The sequence below is a fragment of the Anser brachyrhynchus genome (genome assembly GCF_964034855.1).
Source record: "Anser brachyrhynchus genome assembly, chromosome: 1".
Taxonomy (NCBI): domain Eukaryota; kingdom Metazoa; phylum Chordata; class Aves; order Anseriformes; family Anatidae; genus Anser; species Anser brachyrhynchus.
Window position 1 is genome coordinate 137,992,741 of NC_137694.1, and position 26,496 is coordinate 138,019,236.

The window sequence follows — 26,496 nt, forward strand, 5'->3', positions numbered from 1 at the left end:
GCTGGCAATATTTTTTATCTAGCTATTAAAAATTGTTTAATATTCTATCTATTAATTCTTTCCACAAACCAGATAACTTCAGGCATTGTTGGAGGCAAAAATACACTTTGGTATACTAGCCAGCTCTCTCCTAATTTCAGAAAAGGGATGGAGTGAAAAAGAAACCACCTGGTATTTGGCCACTGCTATAGTTCTTAGCCAGTGGAGCAAAATTAGATCACACTGAAATGCAAAGTCATGAGGAAAAAGAAAAAAAAGAAAAAAAAAAAAAAAAAAAAAAAACCAAGACCTAAAGTTTCAAGCTTGTTCATCTAACACTATGGATTTAAAATCCTGCTCAGACAGGTAACAAAGCTGGTCACCTGTTACTGAGGTCACAGGATCTCCACCAAGCCAAGCACAAGCATTTGATTTTGCTGATTTGTTTTTTCTCTGTCAGAGCAATGTCCAAACATAAAGTGTTTCGGAACATTATATAGTTTACTTTTAAGTCTCTGGTGGCCTGAGAGTAATTAGCCATAAGATCCATAATTTCACCATGGTCAAGGAGACCTGTCACAATGACATTCATTTTTCTGTTGCCTACATAAAGCCAAGGGTAATGACTGCCAGATATATCCCATCCACTTTGCCTAAGTCTTATTGCCAGGGAATGCGAATACTATGACTATGAAGCTGGGCACTTTGCTGTATTATGTCAGATTCATTTTTAAACTGCCATACAGTTATCTTCCAGATTCACAATTTATATTTAAAATGTCTCTAGTCACAGTGCTTTAAAACATAAAATGAGTGTGTAATCCATCCAGTGGTGTCTCTCTGAGTTTACAGTCTGGAACACTGGTTCAAAATGGCATAAATTGCCTCGTACTTCCCGGCAGGATGTTATTGCTGAAGTCTGGTGACAATTCTCTTAACATCAATTATTTCACTACTGATTTTTGTGTTATATCACGCACACTGGACAGACCTACAGCTTCTGGTAAACGGTAGTGTGCTGAGGTTAAAGATATTCACATCTTTTCTCTGCACATTTAAAGTAATTCTGTACCAGGTCAGCAAAGTCAGGGAATGAATAACTACATTCCTTCTGAATCAAACTGCTCCCTTGATACTGAAAACCAAACATTCTCTTATGCTGTTTTAGGTGCCTGAGGACCCAATTATCCCTCATCTAATTGCCAGCTTTCAGGTTTCTTTTAGCATCTCAAATGTCTTGTATTGCTGAATTTAATATAAATGATATCTAACAAATATAATACTAGAAGACATACCTTTTTTTAACAGGGCTGTGCAAGAAAGTGGAAAACAACAAAGAAAGGACATCAAGTAACATAGATGCATAATTGCATGGTGCCTACCACACATTTCAAATCTAATGTGTGTCAGAAGTCACTGTGTATCTACTGTATCAAAATTGTCAGCGACACCCATAGGCAGCTACTGCTCCAAGGAGAGGTTACTGCTTGGTCTACTGAGATGCATCTAAACCATCTTCACCTCTCCAGAAAACTTTCCAGCTTTCTAACAGGAAGTGAATACTGTAGCATGTCATGAATGTGCCATGGTCACCTTCCTGGCTTCTGACAAATTTATGAGCAAGTTTTTGTCAAGAACAGTTGAATAGGTTACTCCATAATATGCTAGTGTACTTGTGGGAGAAACAAGACAGAAACATTTTTATTTACTAAAAACATATGCTGCCTTTTCCAGATCATTTGGTTAATACAGGTGAAAGAGTGGGAAAACAGAGGAAGCAAGCAATATAGAATAAACTGTATTCTACTCTACCTGCAGCATTTGGCACACAGACAACTCACTAAACAGTTTCTTAGTAGTGATAATCAACAAGTCAGTTTGTCTGTCTGTCTCCATTTCAGTCATGTTTTGCTATCACAATAGTTCCAGTCATCTTCTTTTTTCCTACATTGCAAATCTACCAGTGGGAGAATTATTCTGGCACTGTTTAATAATTCATTTCTGCAGTGTCCACAGGGTTTGCATGTAGCTATTTTTATAGCATGAGTGAAATTGCATTACATTCTGATTATTTTTGAACATTTTCTCTGTCACATCCTTTGAAATTTTAATTTTTTGTGGAAGATGAGTTGAACAAAGTAGTTCATGAACTAGATATAGGCTATACTAAATGAAGGACTAGCTCATGATGGGAGCAAATTTCGTAGAATCAGAATCATAGAATACTTTGATCTTGAAGGGACCTTTAAAGATCATCCAGTTTCAACCCCATTTTTTGTTTGCAGTGAGTCTCAGGGGCATCATTACAAGAGGACAAGGAGACATTCAGGTGAAGGAGGAGGACAATATGCCTTTATATATTAAGAAACCACTTTTTTTTTTTCTAGACTCTATTTCTGATTCACTGTGCTTTCATAATAACTCCAAGTACGTGTCATTGTGTCATGACAGCTCTTCACTAACTTTTATAGGGAAGAAACATTCAGGAAAAAGGAAAAGGTAAATTTGTATCTTGCAAATTTTGAGGCCTCCATACTCTTCAGTCAGAGTCCTCCAAACTTGTCTTTTCCCCTTTTTCTCCTTCTTCATGAGACACCTTTATCTTACCAGGTGTCTTTCATCTCTCTTTATTCATTTATATTCTCACATTCTACTTGGTCTTACAAATATTTTATGGAAATTTATATTCAATTACTGCTACTTCTTCCTTCAGTTACCTATATTTTTTTAATGGGGGGGGGGGGGGGGGGGAAGGGAGGAGGAGGAGGGAGAATCATGAGGGACTTTTTTCCCTAAACGTCCAAACAGATTGTTTCTCACACTCATGATGTTAGGGGGAGGGCAGGTCAAAAAACCTGCTTTGCATTGATGAGCTGTTTATAAGAATATAATCTTGCCATTGTTTCTCTAGATGTAATCAAGATGCATATCTCAAATGTGACTTGTAAAAACTCTATGACCACATTGATTAAGCAGCAAGCTCTATATAAACCAGGCAGCAAGGTAAAATGATTCTGCCAGACAAAGTATTAATAGCTTTATTGAAAAGCTTTACTGTAGGTTGGTTTAGAATAGAAAGAAAGTAAATAGCTAAAAATATCAAAAGAGAAATATTAAAACCTTTTGCATTTGGAGAAAAGTATTCTTATGTCACAATATCAGGAGATTATGTACTGCAAAAGAAATATGAGATCCTGAATGAAAATAAATGTGTGTATTATAAAAATGGAATTGTCTAGGACCATCATACTATCAAGCAGGGATGAACATAAATAGGAATAGAAATAATCAAAAGTGGATTAAATGTGTTAGTATGAAACTGCCTAGAAGCAAGGGTGAGTATAATAGTGAAACTTGGATTAGAAAGCTTCTTTTTAAAAGCAAAGATTCATATTCAGGATAAAAACAAACAAACAAACAAAACCATATTGCATAGATATACTACCCATATAAGTAGTATCCATAGAGATACTACTTTTCAGGGGCAGTTTTAGAGTGCTGAATCTAAGGTCAAGGCAAAGAACAGCCCAAACTAACAGAACTCAATGGACAAAATCAAAGTCCCAGGAATCAACTGGACCACCTATGCCATCTTGCTTCAGGCTCCCACTACATTATCATGGATATTATTACATGTTCATGTATTCTTTTGCTACATTGTCCTGGTTCCAGTTAGAACAGAGTTAATTTTTCCTCATAGTAGCTGGTAGGGTGCTATGTTTTGGATTAGGATGAGAAGAGCGCTGATAACATGCTGATGTTTTAATTGTTGCAGAGCAGTGTTTACACCAGGCCAAGGACTTTTCGGCTTCTTGCTCTGTCCTGCCAGCGAGCAGGCTGGGGGTGCAGCAGGAGCTGGGAGGGGACAGACCCAGGACAGCTGACCCAAACTGGCCAAAGGGGTATTCCATACCATCTGACGTCATGCTAAACAATATATAGGGGTGGCTGGCCGGGGTGGGGGGCCGGCCGCTCGGGGATAGGCTGGGCATCGGTCAGCGGGTGGTGAGCAATTGCATTGTGCATCACTTGTTTTCTTACACATTATTATTATTAATACTATTATCAGTATCACTATTATTGTTATTATTGTTATTATTATATTCCTGTCTTAATAAACTGTCTTTATCTCAACTCACAGGCTTCACTTTCCCGTTTCTCTCCCCCATCCCAGAGAGGGAGGGGGGAGGGTGAGCGAACGGCTGTGTGGTGTTTAGCTGCCAGCCGGGTTAAACCACAACATACATTCAGTGAATAATGGCAGAACATAGAGTAAATAGTGTTTATTTAATAGGAAGTGAGACATTCATTTTTGAAAGTCTCCAGCTGCAATGAAAAATAGTCTTAAGGTACTATGATTACAATCACCTTCATTATAAGAGCAGGTCCATGGGAACAGGTCCTGTATGTGATCATGCAAATAAAGGTAATACCTTTTATATCACAGGATGCAAACCTCTGTCGTGCATGTCTTCATTTTGAGTGCTTGGAAACTGCATTTCCTTAATGGGACCTTTTCTGTATGCATTTTCTGAAATGCAAACTGAAGTAAAACAAAATAAAACAAAACTTGTTGTATCTTGTCAATAATCCATATAGATTGTCAGTATAATGGGGAACTACAACAGAGGGTTGTGACACTAAAGGAGTGTCTGCTTGAACTCTAATTGCTGAATAGGATCACATGACTGTGATCCCAGAGCATTTTGCAATCTCTGCCTATTCTTTTCCATTTTCTCCAATTTGTTCCACACCAGGCTTTTCCTCATGAGTTAACTGGTTTTCCCTTTCCCATTCTTCATGACTGCACAATGATTATTTTCCCGCTGTAATCTTCTCACTTCCACAGTGTTGTACATCTTGTCTCAATGCTTCACTAATAACTAGATTTATCCCTGGTGATCCCAGCCTCCAGGCTTGGGTTCCTTCCTTTCCCTGTCCTGGTTCTGATGAATTGTACATCACAGCCGCCTCCTTCACTTCCAGCTGGTAGTCCAGGATTTAACACGTCTGTATTTGAGACTCAGAGAGATTTTCATCTCTCATCTGACCTGTGGCTTCAAACTTTTAAGCTAGATTTCTGACTTTTCCCATTTCATTAATACAGATTAGAGAAAAAATGATCCTCTGGTTTGGACAAGAAGCCTAATTTAGAAGCCTATCTCTCTTCATGGATTAAAATCTCTAACAGATTTTAAAGCAAAATAGTTTTGTAATTTTCAGGCATAATTTTAGGTGGTATGTGCATCATCTATACTGCCTGGACAGTCACAGCAATGATGCAAGCCACCCTATTTCTATGGAGAAAAAATAATGAGATTTTTTTTTCATGATGAAATATAAGAAATCTACCCATTGTTTGTATACTATAGTTCTTTAAAAGATAGAATAACAGGATTGGGATTCAAAAGGGACAGGAAAAGATGACAGAAATTTAGTGTGGTGGGCCAACTCTATTTCCCTGAGCAAATAGTCAAAAAGAAGAAATATTCTGAATATTGATATCATGTCTGAACAACCCCTATATGTACAGATCGAGTTGCAATTCAGGGCTATGTGTCCTCTTATTCCTTTTGTACCCTGGTACTAATGAGTGTGTTGCTTTTGAAGAGACTCAGTTATGTTACCTTAAAGATGAATATCCCTAAATTTTGCTTCTACATAAAAGAAGCTAATGGGAAAGCTATGCTAGACAGTTATCTTAGTGTGATCATTCACAACATCTTACAGTATAAGAGCACGTAAGTGTATCTCTACTTGCAATAAAGGCTGCCACTGTGTATACCTATCATTTTTCTATCTATTCAGAGCAAGTCAATTTGTATGGTGTTACATATTGCAGTTTTATTTTCCATTAGTAATGCAATGTTTACTGTTATCTTATGTATTTTTTGTCATAAGAACTGTTGTAATTAAAAATGTATTTGGGTGACACTTATTTTTTCTATTTCTAAAACATCTCCCAGTTAGACAACATTGCTGCATACTCAATCTCATAACTGATAAAAAACTGCTAATAGAAAATTCATGGATAGCAGCTCTGATCCCCTCTAAAAGCAGATGATGATCTGAACGGGCTATTAAAACATTGTTTTAATTAGAACAATGGTTATGTTTTGGTGGCTTCCATTATACAAGGCTAGCCCTATAGATTCTCTATAATTCATGACTCACATTGACTTTATAGGGAGATGCAAGTAAATCTTCTTACACTTAAAAAAATTAAGGTAAGGAAAGCTCTAGTGCTCATTTTTTCCAAGCATTTTCTAGAAAGTCAATCCCTCTTCAATATTTAAGGTGGGTGGGGTTTTTAGTTTAGAACATTATCTGATAACCAAAGCTATAGTTTCTTTTGGATTTATTCGTTTATGTTAATTTCTGCATTTATTCACAATGATTGAAATAAGATTGATAATGTATCACACACAAGCTTATTAGAATCAGTCAATTATAATGAGAACTTATAATCTGAATGTGAAAGAAGACACTCAAGTGGAAATTATTTTAAATTGTTAGCATCAATCTGAATCCCTATAATTGCTTATAATGATAAAAATTTTCAAATACCATGATGTAGCCGAGCTATGCAATTTCATACTATACACTCAGAGTATTTTCTATTTAATTATGTAGTTTCTGGAGATCATTCATTAAATCTTGTGGTCGAGTGATCCAGCATAAAAGCTGGTCAGAGGTAAGAAGGCATACAGCTCAGTCGTATATTCCACCATTACATCTACCATGTATTGAACAAAATTCTTTGCTTCCTAGTCCCCATTACCCCAGCAGTAGTTTTATATCACTTTGTAGCTCCACTCCTAGGCACATCCAACTCATTCAGGGGGTAAAATGCTGGAAGTGTTCAGGGAGTAAGTCAAAGGTTCTACTGTCATTAATTTAAAAGTATGCTCGAAATGTCAGACCAGCATAAGAACAAAAAGTTACCTAGCCTATCTCTTGCTACTAAGACAGGCTAGACCATCCTTAACAGACGTTCACCTAGCCTTTCTTTCAAAGTCTCCAATAATTAAAAAAAAAAAAAAAAAAAAAAAAACAGGCAGCTTGTTTCAGTTATTAGTTATCCAGTGTATTTAGAATTAGTTATCCATGTATTTAGAAAATTATCTCTTTCAATTTAACTTACAGCCATTTTGTTGCAAATTCATCCAATTTTGTCCTCAAGTGGACATGGAAAATAATTGAATACCACTACGTACAACCTTTGGATACTGTGTCCATTAACGTTTATAAATGTGTCTATTAACAGTGTAGAAAAATGCCTAAGTTAACTCAGTTCTTTTAAACTTTACTCAGAAATCATAGTCTAAATCTTTTAGCATTTTAGCTCTTCTCTAAACTCATTCTAACTTGCCTACGTCTTTCATAGAGAGCAATTCCTAAAATTAGACACACCACTTTAGCTGAGGCCTCACTAGACATGGAAACCACAGAATAATTTCTATCTGTGTTATGTATAACACAGCTGCTAATACACCCCAGAAACAAATTTGCATTTTTTAACCACATCACACTGATGGTTTACATTTATTATATTGCTTTATGCTATATCCTGAAAATACTTTTCTGTAAGTCTTCTTAAACTAAGGAGTGATTCCTAATTTTGTATTTTTTCAATATTTTTGATCCCCAAATGCATTTATCTTTATTGGATTCAGCTAATTTCTCCAATTTGTTTTATTTGTTAAATTCTCAATTTTGTTTGTTTGTTTGTATTAGGATATTTTGCTGTTGAAGCTCTAATTTAATTTCTTTGAGTTATAGCTTTCTACTCTACTAGTTATCCTTCTTTCATTCTGTCTTCCCAGGAAAACCTACTTACTAGCTCTTTCAATGTGCTGATTCTCCTTTTTTGAAATATACATCTGACAGTCTTTTCTTCCTCTTCCATCCATGCATCCTCTTCCTAGAATCCCAGATACATCATGATTGCTTGCATGAACATGTCTTCTGGTTTTGGATTTTCAAGCGGTATTGTCTAGCTAGTTAGAATCACACCTAAACAAGCTAGAACTAATCATTTATTCAAATAAAAATATTGTGTCTGTCTAACAAGTCTCTATTCCTTGTATGAAAAGCAAAGTTAGTCTTACAGCAATACAAACTTAATTAAAACCACCTATTGCAACCCTGCTGTTTGTATGCATTGCATAGCTACACAAAAATAGCCTCATCCACCTACTCGTTCTGTTTGGCAGTTTATAGTAAATCCCTAGCATTACATTAACCTTGTTCTTTTCCCCTTTCATCTTCACCCAAGTATCCAAGTACACTGCCTCCTTCTGAACTTCAGAGCAGGTATGTATACATTCTTGATCCACAGAGCAACTGTTCCCTGTATTTTTCATTCAGCATGGGCAGAGTTTTACCCTATATTTAAACTAGACATGAGCATTGCAACTATTTCACATAAATGTTGACTTATATCCTTAAGCCTCAAAACTAGCTTGGGTACTTTTCCAAGAAAACAAAGGATGACCTATTGTAGTGACCTGCATGTGTAACAGCCCAAGAACAATGTAGATTCAAAGCGCATGCTGTAAGGAGAAATTGGCTGAGTAGGTAGCAAAATGTATTAACATAAAAAGGCAGAATTTTATTAACACAACAAAATATCACAAAACATAGCCAAGCAAGTAAACAAGAAAAATCTGTAACAGCCCTATAATTATCACGTACATTAAGATTAATAATAGCAGAAATACTCATCCCATGCTCTTCTAATCAACAAATAGTAGATTACAGGGTAATTAGTAGGGAATTTATATATGATTATTATGTTCTAGATTACACAGTGACTAATTATAGTAGCAATCTGAAGGCATGTTAATAACCATGGAATCATCTGACAAAAAGAACATAAATTAAAGGTGTAGCATGTTTCTGAATTGTATACATGATCAAACATGTATATAAATACATCAAAATGATTTTCATTATTTTATCCATTTCTCCAAAATAATGAAAAGTAATGCATCTAAGTAATATTTCTGAAAATCCTCAAGGGTGATTATCATCACAGAAGTATAAGATATTACTAGTGATTTATTGAATGACCATAAAAAGATCTGCATAAGCTTCCACTTTATTTGTTTTTTGGGGAAAAAAAAAAAAGGAAAGAAAGAAAAAAATAAAAAAATAACAAAAAATAAGAAAAAAGACAATTCAGAAAGAATTTAAAAGACTAAGCATGGAAACATGGAGTTTTTGTGACTGTTAACCAATTCCAGTGTGCAATGTATAGGACAATCTCCATCCTTTAAAATGAGAGAACATCCTCAAGAACTTAAAAACAATGTGCTATCTTCCTGAAAATATAAAAACAAAATTTATGATATTTTCTAATTAAATCATATATAAAACTGTGTTCCTATGTCCACAGAGGTTCAGCAATAGTATGATTGTCTGAAGTTGTAGGGTATGCAGCAATTGTCTCAGATAAAACTTTCAGATACTGAGCATTAATGAAACTTAGCCCTTAATTTAGGAGCCAAATGTGAACTTAGAGTCTTCAATTTAGAAAGCCTTAAAAACAGTCTTGAGAAGGAAAAAAAAAAAAAAAAAAAAAAAAACATAAAGCACTACGTGATCACTAGTATGATTATATTTTTTTAAATGACAGTTTATTTCCTGGGGGGAAAAATAATAATAATTAAAAAAAGGCAGAAGAGTAGGTAATTCCTAGGCAATAGAAAAGATTTGTACAGTCCACTGCTATACCGCTCCTTCATTTATCAATGGCTGCTTTCTACTACTGTCCAAAACAAAAACAATTATCTTTAAAATTGATACAGACTGTGGAATGGGCATGAAAAGAAGGCATGAGAGGTAATGGAACAGAGCATATACCTAGCAAAATTTAAATAGAAGAATGGAAAAGTTAAACACAGTTTCCCATAGGATCCTACTGGACAAAATGTCCAGCATACAGACAGACAAAAACATCATACGATGGGTGAGCAATTGGCTGACGGGTAGGACTCAAAGGGTTGTAGTAAATGGGTCTGCATCAGGCTGGCAGCCAGTCACCAGGGGGGTCTCCCAGGGCTCCATTTTAGGGCCAGTTCTTTTCAATGTTTTTATAAACGACTTGGATGTAGGACTAGAAGGTGTTTTGAATAAATTTGCTGATGGTACTAAATTGGGAGGAGTCATTGACTCTGCTGAGGATGGAAAGACCTTGCAGAGAGATCTGGACAGATTGGAGAGCTGGGCAATCACCAACTGCATGAAGTTTAACAAAAGCAAGTGCCGGGTCCTGCATCTGGGACAGGGCTATACGTACAGACTGGGGGCAAGAGGCTGGAGAGCAGCCCTGCAGAGAGGGATCTGGGAGCTGTTGTTGATAGCAAGCTGAACATGAGCCAGCAGTATGCCCTGGCAGCCAGGAGGGCCAACCGTATCCTGGGGTGCATCAAGCACGGCATTGCTAGTCGGTCGAGGGAAGTGATTGTCCTGCTCTACTCTGCGCTGGTGCGGCCTCACCTCGAGTACTGTGTGCAGTTCTGGGCACCACAGTACAAGAAGGACTTGAAACTGTTGGAGAGTGTCCAGAGAAGGGCTACGAAGATGGTGAAGGGCCTGGAGGGGAAGACGTACGAGGAGCGACTGAGGTCACTTGGTTTGTTCAGCCTGGAAAAGAGGAGGCTGAGGGGAGACCTCACTGTGGCCTACAGCTTCCTCACGAGGGCGAGTGGAGGGGCAGGCGCTGGTCTATTCTCTTTAGTGACCAGTGATAGGACCTGAGGGAATGGTGTCAAGATGCAGCAGGTGAGGTTCAGGCTAGATAGGTATCAGGAAGAGGTTCTTCGCTGAGAGGGTTATCACGCACTGGAACAGGCTCCCCAGGGATGTAGTTATGGCACCAAGCCTGTCGGAGTTTAAGAAGTGTTTGGACTGTGCTTTTAGTAATATGGACTTAATTTTGGGATAGACCTGTGTGGTGCCAGGAGTTGGACTCCATGATTCTGGTGGGTCCCTTCCAACTCGGGATATTCAATGATTCTATGTTTCTATGAAATGCTAGCAGAAAGAATAAACTATGAGAGAAAGAGAAATAATACAGGAGTGTGGACCATACTCTTGTAGCTACCTAAATGAGCTTAACTTCTAAATTCTAGTTAAAAATGCTTCACCAACAGGATCAAAAGATTTGTTCTCAGGTGAACAATTTGACAGAGCTTGCTTCATTCTCATATTAATAAGGACCTGGGAATGTGCTAAGAAGCATTAAACTATCTGTTTAGCCATATGGAAGATGCTTCAGAAGGTCTTTCTTACACAAAGGCTGAATTCCATGCACAATTCTCATTAACTGTGAAGAGCATTTAGAGAATCAGGACATGTATGATTTGATATGTGAATCTTCCATTGTTTGAGGCAGCAATTATTTCTGAAACCACAGAACTGAATGCGGTTTTTTTTGTTTTTTGGTTTTTTTTGAGAGCCAGCTTGGGAGGAGATCTGGCACGTATAGTTCTTCCCCCTGCAGCACAAAAGACTGGCTTGGTTGCCCCTCTGGAACCATCCAGCCTCCTTAAGCCAGTACAGAAATGTCGTAGGCCTAGAATTCAAAGAGAAGAAGAAATGCTTATTGAGTAGCCCATTTTCCAGAGCTAGTGATGTAGGGATCAAAACCCGAGGGTTGTTCTCAGAGTCATAAAGATTAGGGATCCTGAGGCTATTTCTTTTGATTTTGTGCTGGTATTTTACACCTTTTCTGTGGAGCTTTTCTCCAGGGCCTTTTGCCAGAGAAAGCTTAGCTGTGAAATGATTTCAGTATTTCTGTGAAGAGCACAGCAAGGCTAGAGGTGGAAACAGAAACCCTGGACTGCAAGACACAATTAAAACAGCAGACTCTATAATGACTAATATAGCTTATATGATTCTCAGTCAGCATGTTTTTCCTCTTCAGCTGAATTTTTATTTCTACTTAGTCCTCACTGTTATTTTCTTAAAAACGTTCCCACATTAAGGTTGCCACTGCAGGGCCCACCAGAGTTGATATATTCACCTGGTACAACCCAGAAGCAGCATTGCTGCATTAGCCATCTGTGCACCTGAGTTAAAAAGCCATGTGATCTGGGTACTTGCTTGAATTCACTGTCCCAAAATCCATAGTGAATATAACTACTGACTGTAATCTACCTTCCCCCCACCATGAAAACAAATTCTAAGTTTTTCCTTATTCATTTTTTTTTAAAGTAAATCCAGCTGCTATATTTACCTTATTCCTTTTTATCAACAATTGCAGCAACAATTAATCAGCTAGTTAATCACTCACAGAGAAGTTTTGCCAGATTTTGAAAAAACAAACAAACAAACAAAAAACATACATATAATAATAAAGAAAGGTTCAGGTGATAAAATAAATATACGTGAAATGATGAAAAGGAAAGAAAAGAACAATGGCATAGAAAATCTGCTAAATATTTATGTTCTTGCAAAATAACTAAAAAAACTTGAATCACTAGGGATCAATACATTTTTAAAGACACATACTCAAGATTGAACTGCTGCTACCAAAGCTGAAATAAACTTAAAATAGCAGAAGGCAAGACAGTAGTGAGGCAGAATGAGCAAAATAGGCCAAAACCAGACACATTTTCTACAGAAATGAAAACTAGATAGGCCATAGGGTAAGTAAGTTTGTAGGCAACCAAAATACAAATAGTTGGAGAGAGATCCAAAGAAGACTGTTTGTATTCTAGAAGTATGAAGCCGATGAAATATAGGGAGAAATACTAAGAAGTAAAAATGTCCTAGGAAGAACAAAACCTAACACAGGCAAGTTCATATGTATTTTATAGCAGTGCAGGGTCTAGTCTTCAAATTAACAACCATGACAGATTTAACATATTTTACATTATAAATACTGAGATGCGATTACAGAAGAAAGGAAAGAGATTATTAAATGAAAGGAAAAAACGACATGTGAAACAATGGAAAAAGAATGAAAAAAAATCAAAAATCAGAAAAGATAATATCTCTATGATAATAACTGTTAAGAAAATCATACAGAGGCTAGTCTAATATTTGTGGGAATAAGTTTCAGAAGATGGTAAAGAACCATGAATGATAAAAGGAAGTCAAGATTGGCAAGATCTTAGGTTGAAGTTGACTCTGATGAGAGATTGCAGTAATAACATTATAACAAAATAAATAGATATTGGAATGTTGGATTTTTTTTTCTTTTTTAAACTACATGAAGATGGGTTCTTTTTGTGAGGTTAAGGCCAAAAGAAGAATAGGGAAAAAAAAAACTAACAAACAATCAAAAAACATCTATGTTGTAAAAGGAAGATATCTCACTGCAGGAATACAAAAGAAATCACTTGGAATCAACTCATGGACTGTATTGTTATGGACTACAGTTTAAGAGTCAACTATGAATGTAGTCCAAAGAATGTAAAAAGTCACTCAAGACAAGTTTCACTGTCTTTGTATCTTTTCTAATTATTCTCATTAATTTTGATGAACCAAATTACATCTAGGTAAAATATCCAATTTCATAAGTAAAGATATATAAGTAAAGGTAATTTTTTTCTTAGAATAATGGTCTCAAAGGACAGCTTTAGATGATAACTAGATTTAGGAGGAGCCGTGTCTTGTGAATCCGTTCTGTAGTGAGCCAATAGCAAGAAATAGTTTAACAAAAACATGTCTGCGAGTTCATCATTTTTTTGTGGGTTTCTTCAGCTGCAGCACCCTCATATATGGGCCACGCGCATTCTCTCTTCCTGACCACCTCTTCCACTTTTCTGGGAGAGCTATTCTTGCAGCTGTGTGTGACTCAAACCAAGGAAACAATTTGGCAGAAAAAAAACCTTTTACCTCAGTTTACAGCCTGATGACTTTGCCAGGACAGTTTACTGGGTAGTTGTACAACTAAGGTAGCAAATGGAAGAGGCTGAGGGAAAAAGAAACAACCAACTGAGGGTTGTTTAAGTTGGTCTGAATCCCATTTTAATCCAGTTGCTCTGGTGATAACACACCTTTATTTCCATCTTGATGTTGAATATTACTAATCTGCTCATCAAAGGTAAAGTTGTGGCTTTGCCTACACCCCATCTGCCTTTGCTTCCTCTCCACTCACCCACAGGTGACTACCAGTTCCCCACAGTGGCCTCTGCAGCTCTGGTTTTGGTATTGCATTTGGTTCTTCTTATTCCTCTCATCACAGAAATAATCTAGTCTTTAAGGGAAAAAAAAATGCAGTGTGAAAATAAAACAAGTAACTTCCCTGATTTCACAGAAATGAAATTCTGTCCAAAAAGGCATGTGATAAGTTGAATAAATGTGCTTATATTGTTTTCAAAATTAAAACAGCGAAAAAACTCTCTTTTAGATGAGATTACTAAAAGAGAAACATAGATACTGTTCAGCATTTTACACTACATGTGTTTGAGAAAGCGCAAAGCATAACTCTCACAAAGGCACTCAAACAATTATTAAATGTCTCTAGAAGAAAAATGTTAGACCCTTAAGTGAAGCTTGGCTTAAATTTGAAATATTTTGTTTCAAACTGGAATATGGCAATATAAATTCTGATCCTAACACTTATGCAGTTTTAAAGTTCCCCATATCAGATAAATGAGCCACTCAAAAAACGTCTGATTATCATTAGCATAAACCTAGATTAAAAAAAAAAAAAAAAAAAGCTGAAATAGACTGAAATAAGTGCCAGACTACTTTATGTTCACGTTTACATATTACAAAAGCAAAAAATGAAGAATAGTGACTTATTATGAGAAGTTGGTTTTGGAAGCAACACGTAAATCTTCACTGGGTAAGGACAAATAGACACCGACAGAAATCCTTTTCTGGTATTGCAAGAGGTCTCAAAGGGCTCTGAAGCTCATACAGTTTTCCTCATTTTAAAATAGTTCCCTACTTAAACCTTACCAAGCTCCACTCCAGAGGAGGTATTCTCCTATTCTGGAATGATTATCACAGCTTCTGCAGGAACACTTTTCAGAATAGGGACGAACATTTATGCAAGGAATAATCTTTTCAGGATAATTGTATCATTGCAATTTTATTTTCAGATATTAAATGCACAATCATTTCTCATGATAACTTATAGTATTTCTGCATTATGGGGGACCATTCTTTAGATACTATTAACACACGTGTAGATTATTAGAAGATATTTCAATCCTTTGGAATGCCTTAGCACAGGAATTTGCATGAGTCAATAACATCTCATTTGCTAGTCTTTTATTTGTGCAATACGTTGTAGGATTCATTTGGTAAGACATAATTTCATATTTTCAGCAAATGTATAAAAAATATATGTGTCTAATATTTCCTTTGAATAAGTAGTTCCACTTTGATACTTTTACTTCTCTGTGAACCTAAAATTTAGTGTAACTTTGGAAAAGGAAAAAATGGGGTGCTAAAGACATACATGAAAGTGAATTTTCCAGCAAATCTACATCATGAGTGCACCTTTTCCCTCTGTCAAATCATTATCCGCTGTCAGCAAACATAAGTATAGTACTTCATTTTTATAAGGTGTTCTTTTCTGTGTGCTTATTTCATGCTTTTTGATTTGTAGAAAACAATTTCACACCCAGTGAAATCAGTGTTACCTGTAATAAGAACATGTAGTTTGAAGCTTCATTCTGCTGAATTGGCCTGATTTGTTAGAAATGTTTCTTACAGAACCCAGCCTATAATTTACATGGTTCAGTGAGATCAAAGGTAATTTTTTCTCTTCTTATTTCACTGTACTCTCACCTCAACTGGAGAAAATGTTTAAATTATAAGAGTTTCAGTCTAGTAAAGCACTTACTGTTTAGTATGTGCTTAGGTTTTTGTCAGTCAACAAAGCACTTACACTTTTTTTATTCCTACAGACTTCAAATTTTATATAAGCTTAAACTTAAACACACTCATATTTGCTTTCAAGAGAAAAAGCCAAACTAAGAAATATATTTTGAATGGACTTATCAAAAAAAAAAAAAATCAAACTGTCATCCAATTCCATTAAAATTCATTAAAGATTTTATCCTGCTCAAAATCCCTGAGAGTAGCTGGGGAGATTAAATTGTCAACCTTTGAAACCTTCTCTAAAGCTTAAATCTTCACATCAAAAAACTTTAAGTATCAGAGTTGTCATGTTATGTTCAGCCTATAACTACTGATTTTTAAGAAACAAACATAATCTATTCTGTAATTAGATTGATATGCAATATTTATAATATTGCCAAATATATATTAGTGGTGCTTTTCAAATTAGCTAGTGATAACCACTTCTCACTGAACTCAGAAATAATGTCAGCAATTATTCTTGCATCTCTTCTCAAATGCCCAAATCATCCTTGTGCTTTTTTTTTTTTCCATCAAATATTAATAATGAAATAATTTAGACAGAACAGCAAATTATGCTGGTGAAGTTCTGGAATATTTATAGAGAAAGGGCTCTCTGTCAATGGTCAGGTAAAAGTTATTCCACCCCACATAGCAGAGTAGAACAGGATACTGAATTAACCTGAAGAGGCATTTGGTGTCTTCACTTTCCAACTTTGCTGTGCCTCTTAATTCTGTTGTCTGTAATATCATCACAATCTGATTTCCATATATTCAACTCTTGGTTTCCTAACTCTTGAAAACCTGCCTGCCTTGTCCTTTTGTTAAAATTCTGACTCATCCTATGTGACATCCACCAGGCTGGCACAGTCAGGGACTATCACTAACACACACAAAAAAAAAAAAAAAAAAAAAAAAAAAAAAGAGAGAGAGAAGGTCAGCAAATTGTCCAGCTGATTTTGACTCCAACCTAAAGAGCATGTGTTGATTCAGAAACAGGTGACTACGGTAATATCTCGTAAGGCATTAATGCCCTCAAATTTATATCTCTGTATTTTTAGGGAAGAATTTCAGTCTCTTCACCACTGTTTCTTTGTGAAATTCCCATACCCATTTACCTACATTTCTTTCTGAATGAAGGTAATTTTCTTTTTGATATTCCCCAAGTTCTAGCTGTTCAGATTCCGATTCTGAAAACAACTGATGAACCCAGGTAATTCATCCCAAAAGAATGTCATAATTCTCCAATTAATTTTAGAATCAGATTTATATCCGAAGTCTAAAGCAACCAAAGCTTAAATAAACTAGGCAGCACAGTGCCTTGATTTAAATAAATAAATAGATAGATAGATAGATAGATAGATAAATAAATAAATAAATAAATTTGCATGCTACCACATGTGCACTTATTGCCCACTCCACCTATGAGATTTAAAATGGACAGAGCTGGCTAGGAAAGTTATGCAATTAACCATGGTATGTTCTGATCCAATTTCTCTCTTCAGCAGTTACTATAGGCTGTGCTTCTAAGTCCCCAGTGAAATTTCAATCTGTCGTTCCCCATTAGAAGGTCTGGAGGAAGCTAAAAAGGGAGCCCTGCCAACACTCTCCTTGGAGAGGCTGCCGCCAGGGCTCCGTAATCCCCTGCAGCCCCTCTCCTCCACACTCCTGCTTGAAAGTGTCGTCCTGATTCCCACCATGCTACCAACCTTTCATCTTGCTCCAGGTTTCAAGGAGGAACAGGACAATTCTTTATTATAGGCCAATAGGCCAATGTTTTATTATAGACCAATGTTTTATTATAGGCCAACGTTCTATTATTTATTATTTACATTTGTCATTTCTCACACACTACATTTTACTGGAATGAATTTGGGTATACTTTTCAGTGGAGTGGGTATTAAAAATAAATAAATAAATAAATAAATAAAAAGCCATCTGTCACAGTTTACTATTCATTTTATATAATAACCTTTTCAGCTGTGCATGTGTCATTGGGAGATATGAACCTTGTTCCATGCAAGGAGACTGCTTGGCTCTCTGATGAAAGGGTGTGTAAAAACAGAAGCAGATAAGAAAGCCACAGTATATAAACATGAGGAGACCAGCTTCTTAAAACATGAAAGCAGCACCACTGATAAAGTGGTCAAGGCAGTAAAGTATCTGAAGAGTAACAGTCACAAAAGAGGAGTAACCAAAGAAGACTAAAAACGTATCCCCATACTGCAGGACCTACCAACTAGCTAAATGCAGCCCAGGTTAAAAACAGAGTTTATATATATATATATATATATATATATATATATATGTATGTACATGGGGTTTTAACAAAAAAAATATATATTTCATTAAAAAATATGTGTTTTTAATAAAATAGATTATATAAATTCGTGTGGATTCCATAACACATATAACATAGAGGGAAGAGAAAAAAGGAAATTGGAACTGGTCAAAATGAAAACAATTTAACTACATGCAAAACCACTTATTTCTGAAATCCGAGCAGAAAGAATGTTATTACTATTTTCATTCTTCCCAATCCAAATCCTAATTTTTTTTTTCCTTTCAATTTCTAACTAATAGGTTGGAGAGACACTCAGGAACATCCAAGAGCAGAATAGCAAAAAGGTAAGGGTGCACAGATAAAAGAAATGTCATGCAGCCATCACCTTAATCTCCTGTATGCTTTCATGCATCACAGCCTGAGATCACAAGGAAGCGGTGCTCTGAGGGACTGCTGTGTCTCCTTCCCAAGGAAAGATAGACATCGACAAGCAGCACATTCAGTGGAGGCTGTGAGCACTTGTGAAGCTCTGCTGGGGTAGCTGCAGGCTGTGAAGAGACAAACCATGGCTGAAAACAAAACCTCATGGTTCATTCCCAATATAAATTAATGAGAGCTCTCTCTTGCTGTGTGGTGTACTGGTTAGTGGTCAGCTCCACACCCCAAACCGTGAAGCTAGTGAAATTGCTGACAAAACTCCTCTCATTTCCAACATGAGCAAGACTGCTCATCACATTTAAAAGGGATAGCAGCAGCTACAGTCCCAGCACATTCTCCAAGCATTTTTTCTGTCAGCATTTTCCTTTACCTGCAAATATACCAACACAGGAACGAAGTCAGAGCCAGGCAGACCCTCCTGCACAAGAGCAATGTCCACAAGCATGTAAAGAGACATCTGCAGCATTTCAGACGAGCTTAACTTAAAAAGTGTTACAGGAATTGCCTGTAGTAATGGTGAGGAATAGACTTGGTACATTTAAATGGTAATGTTTCAAGTTGGGTTCCAAGTTAACACAGGCTAAGTGACTTCTAATGCAACTTAAAGTTGTTATAAATCATATATATACATATCATAGATAAAGCACATAGTACCTTTTGAAAAATTTACTAAGAATTGAGAGAGGGAAACATCAGAACTAAGGACCTGTTTCCTGTAAGGGGAAACTCACAAAAATAGTCTATTCTTTTACAAAATCATATTATCTATTCACGCTGGACATCAGTAAGTGCAAAATTCACATTAATTTCCACTAGATTTGAATCAGTGTCTAAAGAGCCATCTTTTAATACTCAGAGTGTGTCCCTATTAGCTAATCCCAGCAAAAGGAAACAAAAACAAACAAACAAACAAGTGTATGTAGCTTATACCTGCTACAAAAACTCTGTCATCACAATATCCCTGTGCCTATGAGGAGGAGGCGAGTGGATGAAGTAAAATATCACAAAAGGAGACAAACATGTTGAGAAACTTTCCAGAACACTGGGTATAAGCCTTGACAAAGTGAATTTGTTAACAATTATAACATGATGCTTCTCTGCCTCATGTTGGATATGATCTGATTCCTAGACATGCAAAGCTCAAAGAGTATGCTTCTATTTATTTTTAGCAAAATAAATGATGTCTTCTTCCTAAATGACTTTTTCCTCTAATTCAAGCCACCATGCCCTTCATTCTTCTTGGGCATGCAGGGAATTGCATTGAGAGTGCATCAGTTAAATGCAGTTAACTATGTCCTGAGAGGCTGGTAGCCTCAATCCCAGCTGTCAGATTTTACATTTAATTAAGTAATCCTAATTACATCTGTCTAAAGTTTGTAAAATTGCATCAGTCTCAAACCTGGATAGCAGAACGGCTGTGCACAACACCTTGGTTTTCTAAAAGTTTGTTTTTATCAGAGCTACGACCAAGTGATCCACTCCAGCTGTCCAGAGAAATGATACACTGCTTTCCAACAAACACAAAGACTGGAAACAAGATCAGCTAAAAGGCCATAAATCATCTGCTAAATATAGTAGGAGAGTTACGTAATTAGGTATTTTGCAAGATAAACTTCTGGTTGGCTTATATGTTGCTGAACTCTCCTCTACATTCATATTTTCCTTTGCCCAACATTCACTGTATTATGCATTTGTCATGTTGAAAATTTAATACTATACAAAAGTAATATACAGGGGAAAATAAAATGCACCACAAAGCCCTGGATGGTTAATTGCCTTTCTTCAGGAGTGAATGTGACCAGCTATGTATAGTATGTATAGATTATGGTTGGACATAATCCAGGGTTTTCTCAGATTTGTAATGATCATATTAACTTGACTTTTCCAAAAAGCCACAATGTTTTGTTTGTTTGTTTGTTTTTTCGTTTTTTGTTTTGGTAAAGTTCATAGTTCAATGAAAAAGATGCCTGAGTAGAATATATTTCCATTTCGTATTTGAAAACGGTTCCATTCTCAGTTCCATTGTTTGAACACTTCCATGCTATTTGCTTGTTTCCATTCTTAAAAGCACCATCAAATCCCACCATTTCCAATTCCATTGGTTTTAACAGAATTTAGGCACTTGTTTAAAACTAATAGAAATTAGGTAGGCACTGGAATATTTTGCTTAATGAGTCTACAGTGACTAATGTAGTGAACAGTTCATAAACTGAACTGTAAACAGAAGGATGAATCACAGGTATATCACTCTACATTTGTTTGGCTAAGTATATATTTGACTAGCAGGAAAAAAAATAAAAATAGCACATTTTATTTTATACATAAGATTATAATAATGAACTCTAAGAAATCTAAAATCTGCTTCTTCACTTTTGGCAGTGATTAGATGGTAATAGTATCAGCAGAAATATTTTTGAAGGTTTTTCTATCTGTTTTAGCTCATGTTTCTGTAAGGAAATTAACTGGTAGTGTAGATAAATCAGTTTAGTTTGGAATGTTAAAGTGGTGCATCATTACAGAATGAATTTACAGAATTTAAATTATTTTAATTAAAATAAAGTAATGAATTACAGAATACAAGAGAACAGTTTAAGAAAATAATATATTATTTCATGGCAGAAGAGATCAGTTATGGATGATAATAAAGCCATAATTTTTGTTGCTGGATTCAACTGACAGAGTCCTCTCTTTTCACAGTTCCATCCCATTTTTAAAGATGCAACTTTCAAGCTTGCAAGTGTTTTGTTTTCAAAACATACATACTTATATTTACCCATGAATGAAAATACTTATAGCATCTTTATATAGCATTTGTAAGACTTTAGAGACTGTGGTGTCTCCTTCATTTTTCAGATACTGCATAGACTTATAGAGATTTGTCTAAGTGATTTGCTGAAACTTGCAGAAAGTAAGGGTCAGAGTTTGCTTAGCTGACTTAAGTACTACAGAACTGAGAGATAATGCTAGCCTCTTGCCTGGAGCTAGCCTGGGTTAAATCTGACTCTGTATTTCCTGATGGAGATGGGCAGATACCTCCAGAACACAAGAAATTTTGATAACAGAAATTAGGTGCCCACCTCTTTCCGCTGGCTCCATGGCCAGCTTCAATGCCACTGTGATTTATTTGTCCAGAAGACTGAATGAGTTATCTATCTAAAACCATTCATCAGAAACACTAACCTCAACTGCAGCTATGCATATTCAAAGTGCTGATTTCTCTTTAGAGGGGCAAAGGGGGGAGACATGACATGAAACAGAAGAAAGTGGAGGAAAAAAAACTAAGCAGCTTGATGGAAATGCAGCCTGTTACAAATTCCCCACAGCTCACTGATTAAGGCACTGAGCACCCTAAAAGCCTGTGCATGACAATGATCTGGCTAAAAAACTAGTAACTTTATTTCATAAGTAAATCTCTGAACCAATTCCTGAACTGGCTCGCCAGGGAGCTGCCTAAATGTTGAATGCACAAGCAAGGGCGTGGGTGAGACTGCAGAGCTGAGAGAGGGAGGAGGAGAGAATCGTGGCAGCCTGCATTTGGATCAGCTCATTGTGCACCACGCCTTTCCAAGCCTGAAGCCTGTGTAAATTGTGACGGGGAGAATCTGACACTAAATCAATGAAGATACAATGGACTCCCATACCTGGTATCTTTCTCACTTTGCTGCCTGTGACTACCGGGAGATTTTAGCTCTTTCTTTTTCCTCGAACAAGCCCTTAGTCTTGGATATGAAGATACCATCATGAAACCGAATACAATTTCAAAAAACACTGAATTAAAAGATTTACTCTGTTCATGCATTAGATGTATGTGCCTTAGTAAAGACAATTAAAATTTCACTTTAGAAGTGCTTTAACTATTACGTCTCATATCGAGGGGAAAAAAAATAGGTTTGGCACAGAAATTCTACATTTATCTACTTGAGGACTCCTTGAGGAGATGGCTTAGCTCCCTGAGGCTGGTACCAACAGGTGTGTTTTATTATTCTGTTTGACACCCCTGAGTTTTAAAAAGTTTATGTAATGTTTGTCTTGCTGAAGCGCATACTAGTTAATCATTTTTGAAATTTATTAATTCTACAGTAATCTTTGCAGGACCTTGATAACATTTGTAAAAACACACCACATTTATATACCATAAGTTGTATACATAAGTGCAACTCGTACTACATTTAATTTCTAAGACTTCTGCATCCTTCTACAGAGCAGTGAACTGACAGCTTCATCTCACGGGCACAGCAAAGAAAGGAACAGTTTTGAAGTTGGGATGCACAATGTGGGAAAACATATCTTGCAGTTGCCTTCGGTAATTTAAGGGAAGGAGGTTGGAACGAGAACCCTTTTCATACCACCAAGATCAAAACGACCAGGTATTCCATTTGCTGAGTGACTGCTATAGCCAGCATGCTATCCTGAGTATTCAAAATGAGATGTACTGGTATGAACGTGCATAACTAGTTCTCTGGGGAAATGAATGAACAAAAAGATGTCCTGGTGCGCTGCTATCCTATTCTGTCTTCCATCTGAAGAAAATATCACCGGCTGTCTCTAAGAGCTTGTCCAGCACACTGGTATTTCTATGCCTCTTATTACATAAAACTGCATTTTTTTCTAAAAAGTTGACCCCAGCTTCATTTGGAGAAGGGAGCAGTATTGCATATACGTGAGATATGCATTCAGAATGCTGAACACAACAGGTTCCTCAGCAAACTTAGGCAAAGCAATGTCTTGTTTCCAGATCTCAATCTAGTTCTGGCAGAAGCTAGGCACAAACTTGCTCAGACCAGGCAGAAGTCTAGACACCCCGGTAACAGCACTTCCACAAGTGGAAAAGTTGATGCACTTCCGAAGCTAGGCATCAGTTCAGAAAGGTGCTACAAAATCACAGTTTGGGATGAAGACATCTGCATGACTATTTTTATTTTCGGTGCTTAAATTCTCATTTGGACTTAGCCACTCTATATAATCATTTTAAACACTTAAAAATAAACATAATAGTATTAAAATACAAGTGTGACAGTTGCTTTACAAATCCATAGATACATTCTCATAATGTGTGATTGTTCATTATACAAATGGTCTGATTTCCATACATTGAAGGAACTACTTCAGATGGGTGGAACAATTTTCCCCTTTCTTTGTCCCAGGTAGGGATTTCTTGTATGAAATCCCTGCCTGTTTACTTCACAGAACTTGCCCGATCATGAGCTTCCTTAGCAAAACAAAACAAATGAAAAACACATAGCAGTACTAATTATCTTTACTAGTTATTCTTCTTCCTCAGATCAGTCCCTGGCTTTCAGGCACCGTACTTAATGTGACAAGAGGAGAAGATACAGAACTATTTATTAATAACAACCATCATTGAAGGACTTATTCACTTCCTCCCTACAGGTTTGGACAGGTTTTCTAACAAACTTGTAGTAGTTTTACTATGATTGTACAGATATGCTTTTAACAAGATTTGTGAGGAAAATTATATATTTGTGGGGAGGAAAAAAAACATGCTTTCAGGTAGACAAATGCAAGTCTGCTCAGACCACAGGAGAGACTCTTTTGTCAGCAGTCACAGAGACATTTAAATGACTGCTTCCCTTCACAAACCAAGAGTTGAGTGCCTAAATCATATCCATTTGTTTGATATGCACATCACAATGTTCCCTCTAAATGACAGAGCAATGATCTCTGGTATCAACTCATGGATAGTCAGGTAGAAAGTCTGGAATCCTTTCTATAGTTTAACCAAAGGTTTCCTGAAAATAAGAAATAAAATAAAATTAAAATAAAATAAAATAAAATAAAATAATGGGAAGTAGGTAACTTATCACCCAAGGAATCACTGTACTACCATTGTGTCTGTATGTGGTGCAAAATGAAGTTTGGCAAACATATGTACAAGAAACGAGAACAGGGCTGGAAACCTTCCTACAAAGTCTGGCCACATTGGGCAAGAAAGTAAGTATCATATCCACTACTGTAACCCAGCGGGCAGCTCTACTTCCAGGTGTAATTTGCAAAGTTACGACTTTTGATTCTCAATCTCTTTGTATTGGAAAGAGCAGCATGTTATTCTCCTGAAATATTGTGAGTAATAATCAGCATCATCAGCAAGATAAATTCTAAGTAGGTTACACAGAGGTGGTAAAGAACATTAATAATATGTTGATGCTCTAAATATAAACATTGCAATTATATTATTACAACTACAGTTAGCAAATGCTTTGGATACCAGGCTAGCGAGGCAGTAAGCACAAAGCTAACTTCCATCATAAGGAAAGGGACACTGAATTAAATGGAGCTAACCCTATGTTTGCCAACCTGGGTGAATCACAGACTTTTTAAATATATCCTGCCATACAAGCCACGTGACAGGCCACCAACTATTAAAGCTTATCAGTAGAAGATTTTAAAGGAAGTTTTAAGTTCTTGAATGCAAGCAATTTAGTCACCAAGTAAATTCATGGCATACATAGAAATATCAGTTGAAAGTATCAATACCTTATAAAAGGTTTTTGTTTGTCCTCTTTAACATCTGAGCAGTGCATGATTTCCTAGGGGTTTTTTTAGGAAAAAAAAGTAGTTTTAAGATCATATATTGATCTTGGACACACTGAAGTTAAGGTACTCCTTCGTGAAAATGATCATAATTAGCTCACATCTTTTATTAAAAATCATCTCAATTTGCAATGATCTGGCTAAAAAACAAAGTTATATTTGTATATAGACTCAGCTTGAAAAATAATCATTCATCTGTTGAAGAAATCTATCTTAAACAAGCTGCCTCCATTATCGTTAAGAGAGGTTTGTTGGCTTGTTCATCTTTTGACCAAGCTAAACTTATGGCCTGGCCAGCCAGAACATTTACAACTCACAATTTAAGGAATCTTTGAAACATTCAATTCAAGGCATGAATCACGAAGATTTTTGTATTAAAAACTTACAGAACATAATGTGAGTTGAAATAATAAAAACGGTAAAGCAAAAGAGAAGTCTGAAGCTTGCATTCCAGAGAGGGCACTACTGAAATTCCAAATTTTATAGCAAAAGCCATGTCACCCTCCGTGAGCGGCGATTCCTCTCACAGGCTGACAGGAAGCAGAGATGACCTAGCGTTTTTCCAAATTAGTCACAACCCTTCGAGTCAACAAGCCAAAAGATAAAAAACACACGTCGCGTTCCCCGAGTACCGCGACTGCAGACGAGGCTGCGGGGGTCTCTCACGACCCCAGGTATAGACGATGTAACAGTTACAGGTTTGGGGGTACGCTGGGGCTCCCTGCCGTGCACAGCCGCTCACCGGGCTCTCGCAGCAGCCAGCAGGCCTCGCGCTGCCCCCACACCGGGCACCAGGGGAGCCCCGGGCACGGCTCACGTGCGACCCCGCACCCGCCCTGCCCGCCTCCCCGCCGTCCCCCCGCGGGACCGTGCCGCAGCGCCGGGCGGGCAGACCCCGCCCCCGCCGCCCCGCCCGCAGCACGGCTCGGCACGGCTCGGCACGGCCCGGGCTCTCCCTGCCTCGCCATTGTGTGCCCGCCCGGCGGCTCGCCGCGGGGCCGCGATGCTCCAGGGCTCCGCGCCCCCTCCCAGGCGGCAGCGGGCTGCAGCGCCGGCGGCGAGCGGCCGCGCCGCCTGCTGAGGGCTGAAACTTCGCCTCGCTCCCGCCCGGCTCGGATCGGCCCTGCCTGGCCCGGCTCGGCTCCCTCCATGCGCTGAGCGAGCCCCATGGACGCCTTCAGCGCCGCCAAGGCCAAAATGGGGGCGAAGAGCGGCGGCGAGGCGGCGGCGGCGGCGGCGGTGGGGCTGGCCGCGCCTCAGCCCGCCGCCCCGGCCCCCGGCCCCGCCGGCCCCGGCTCGCCCTGCGAGCCCGCCGCCTACAAGCTGGAGGACCTGGAGACCCTGGCCACCGTGGGTGAGTGAGGGCGGGCGGGCGGGCGGCGCGGCGGCGAACAAAGGAGCTGCCCAGGTGC

General features: G+C 37.6%; 3 protein-coding genes across 5 annotated transcripts in view; 2 read left to right on the top strand and 1 right to left on the bottom strand.

Moving 5' to 3' along the window:
- LOC308192945 (uncharacterized protein) overlaps positions 1 to 26,496 on the top strand; it is a 332,117-nt gene that overhangs the window by 187,906 nt on the left and 117,715 nt on the right. The window lies entirely within an intron of this gene.
- LOC308193004 (uncharacterized protein) lies at positions 12,501 to 26,235 on the bottom strand (the record flags this gene model as incomplete). Of its 3 annotated transcripts, none has more annotated exons than XR_013949288.1 (3): positions 12,501 to 14,191; positions 18,480 to 18,642; positions 25,471 to 25,758. XR_013949288.1 is itself a non-coding variant. In XM_080587165.1 (2 exons), 2 exons carry the CDS (start codon positions 26,233 to 26,235, stop codon positions 18,506 to 18,508), a joined length of 546 nt encoding a protein of 181 aa, XP_080443291.1. In that variant the 3' UTR covers positions 18,491 to 18,505. The 3 variants fall into 3 exon arrangements, 1 of the variants encoding a protein (XP_080443291.1); XR_013949289.1 differs by having other exon boundaries at positions 25,028 to 25,758; XM_080587165.1 differs by lacking the exons at positions 12,501 to 14,191; positions 25,471 to 25,758 and adding an exon at positions 25,827 to 26,235 and having other exon boundaries at positions 18,491 to 18,642.
- Positions 26,054 to 26,496, top strand: part of PRKX (protein kinase cAMP-dependent X-linked catalytic subunit) — a 59,473-nt gene continuing 59,030 nt past the window's right edge. The window contains exon 1 of the mRNA XM_080587093.1: positions 26,054 to 26,438. Within this exon, the coding sequence (XP_080443219.1) occupies positions 26,252 to 26,438 (187 nt within the window). The 5' untranslated portion in view covers positions 26,054 to 26,251. The remainder of the gene's footprint in view (positions 26,439 to 26,496) is intronic.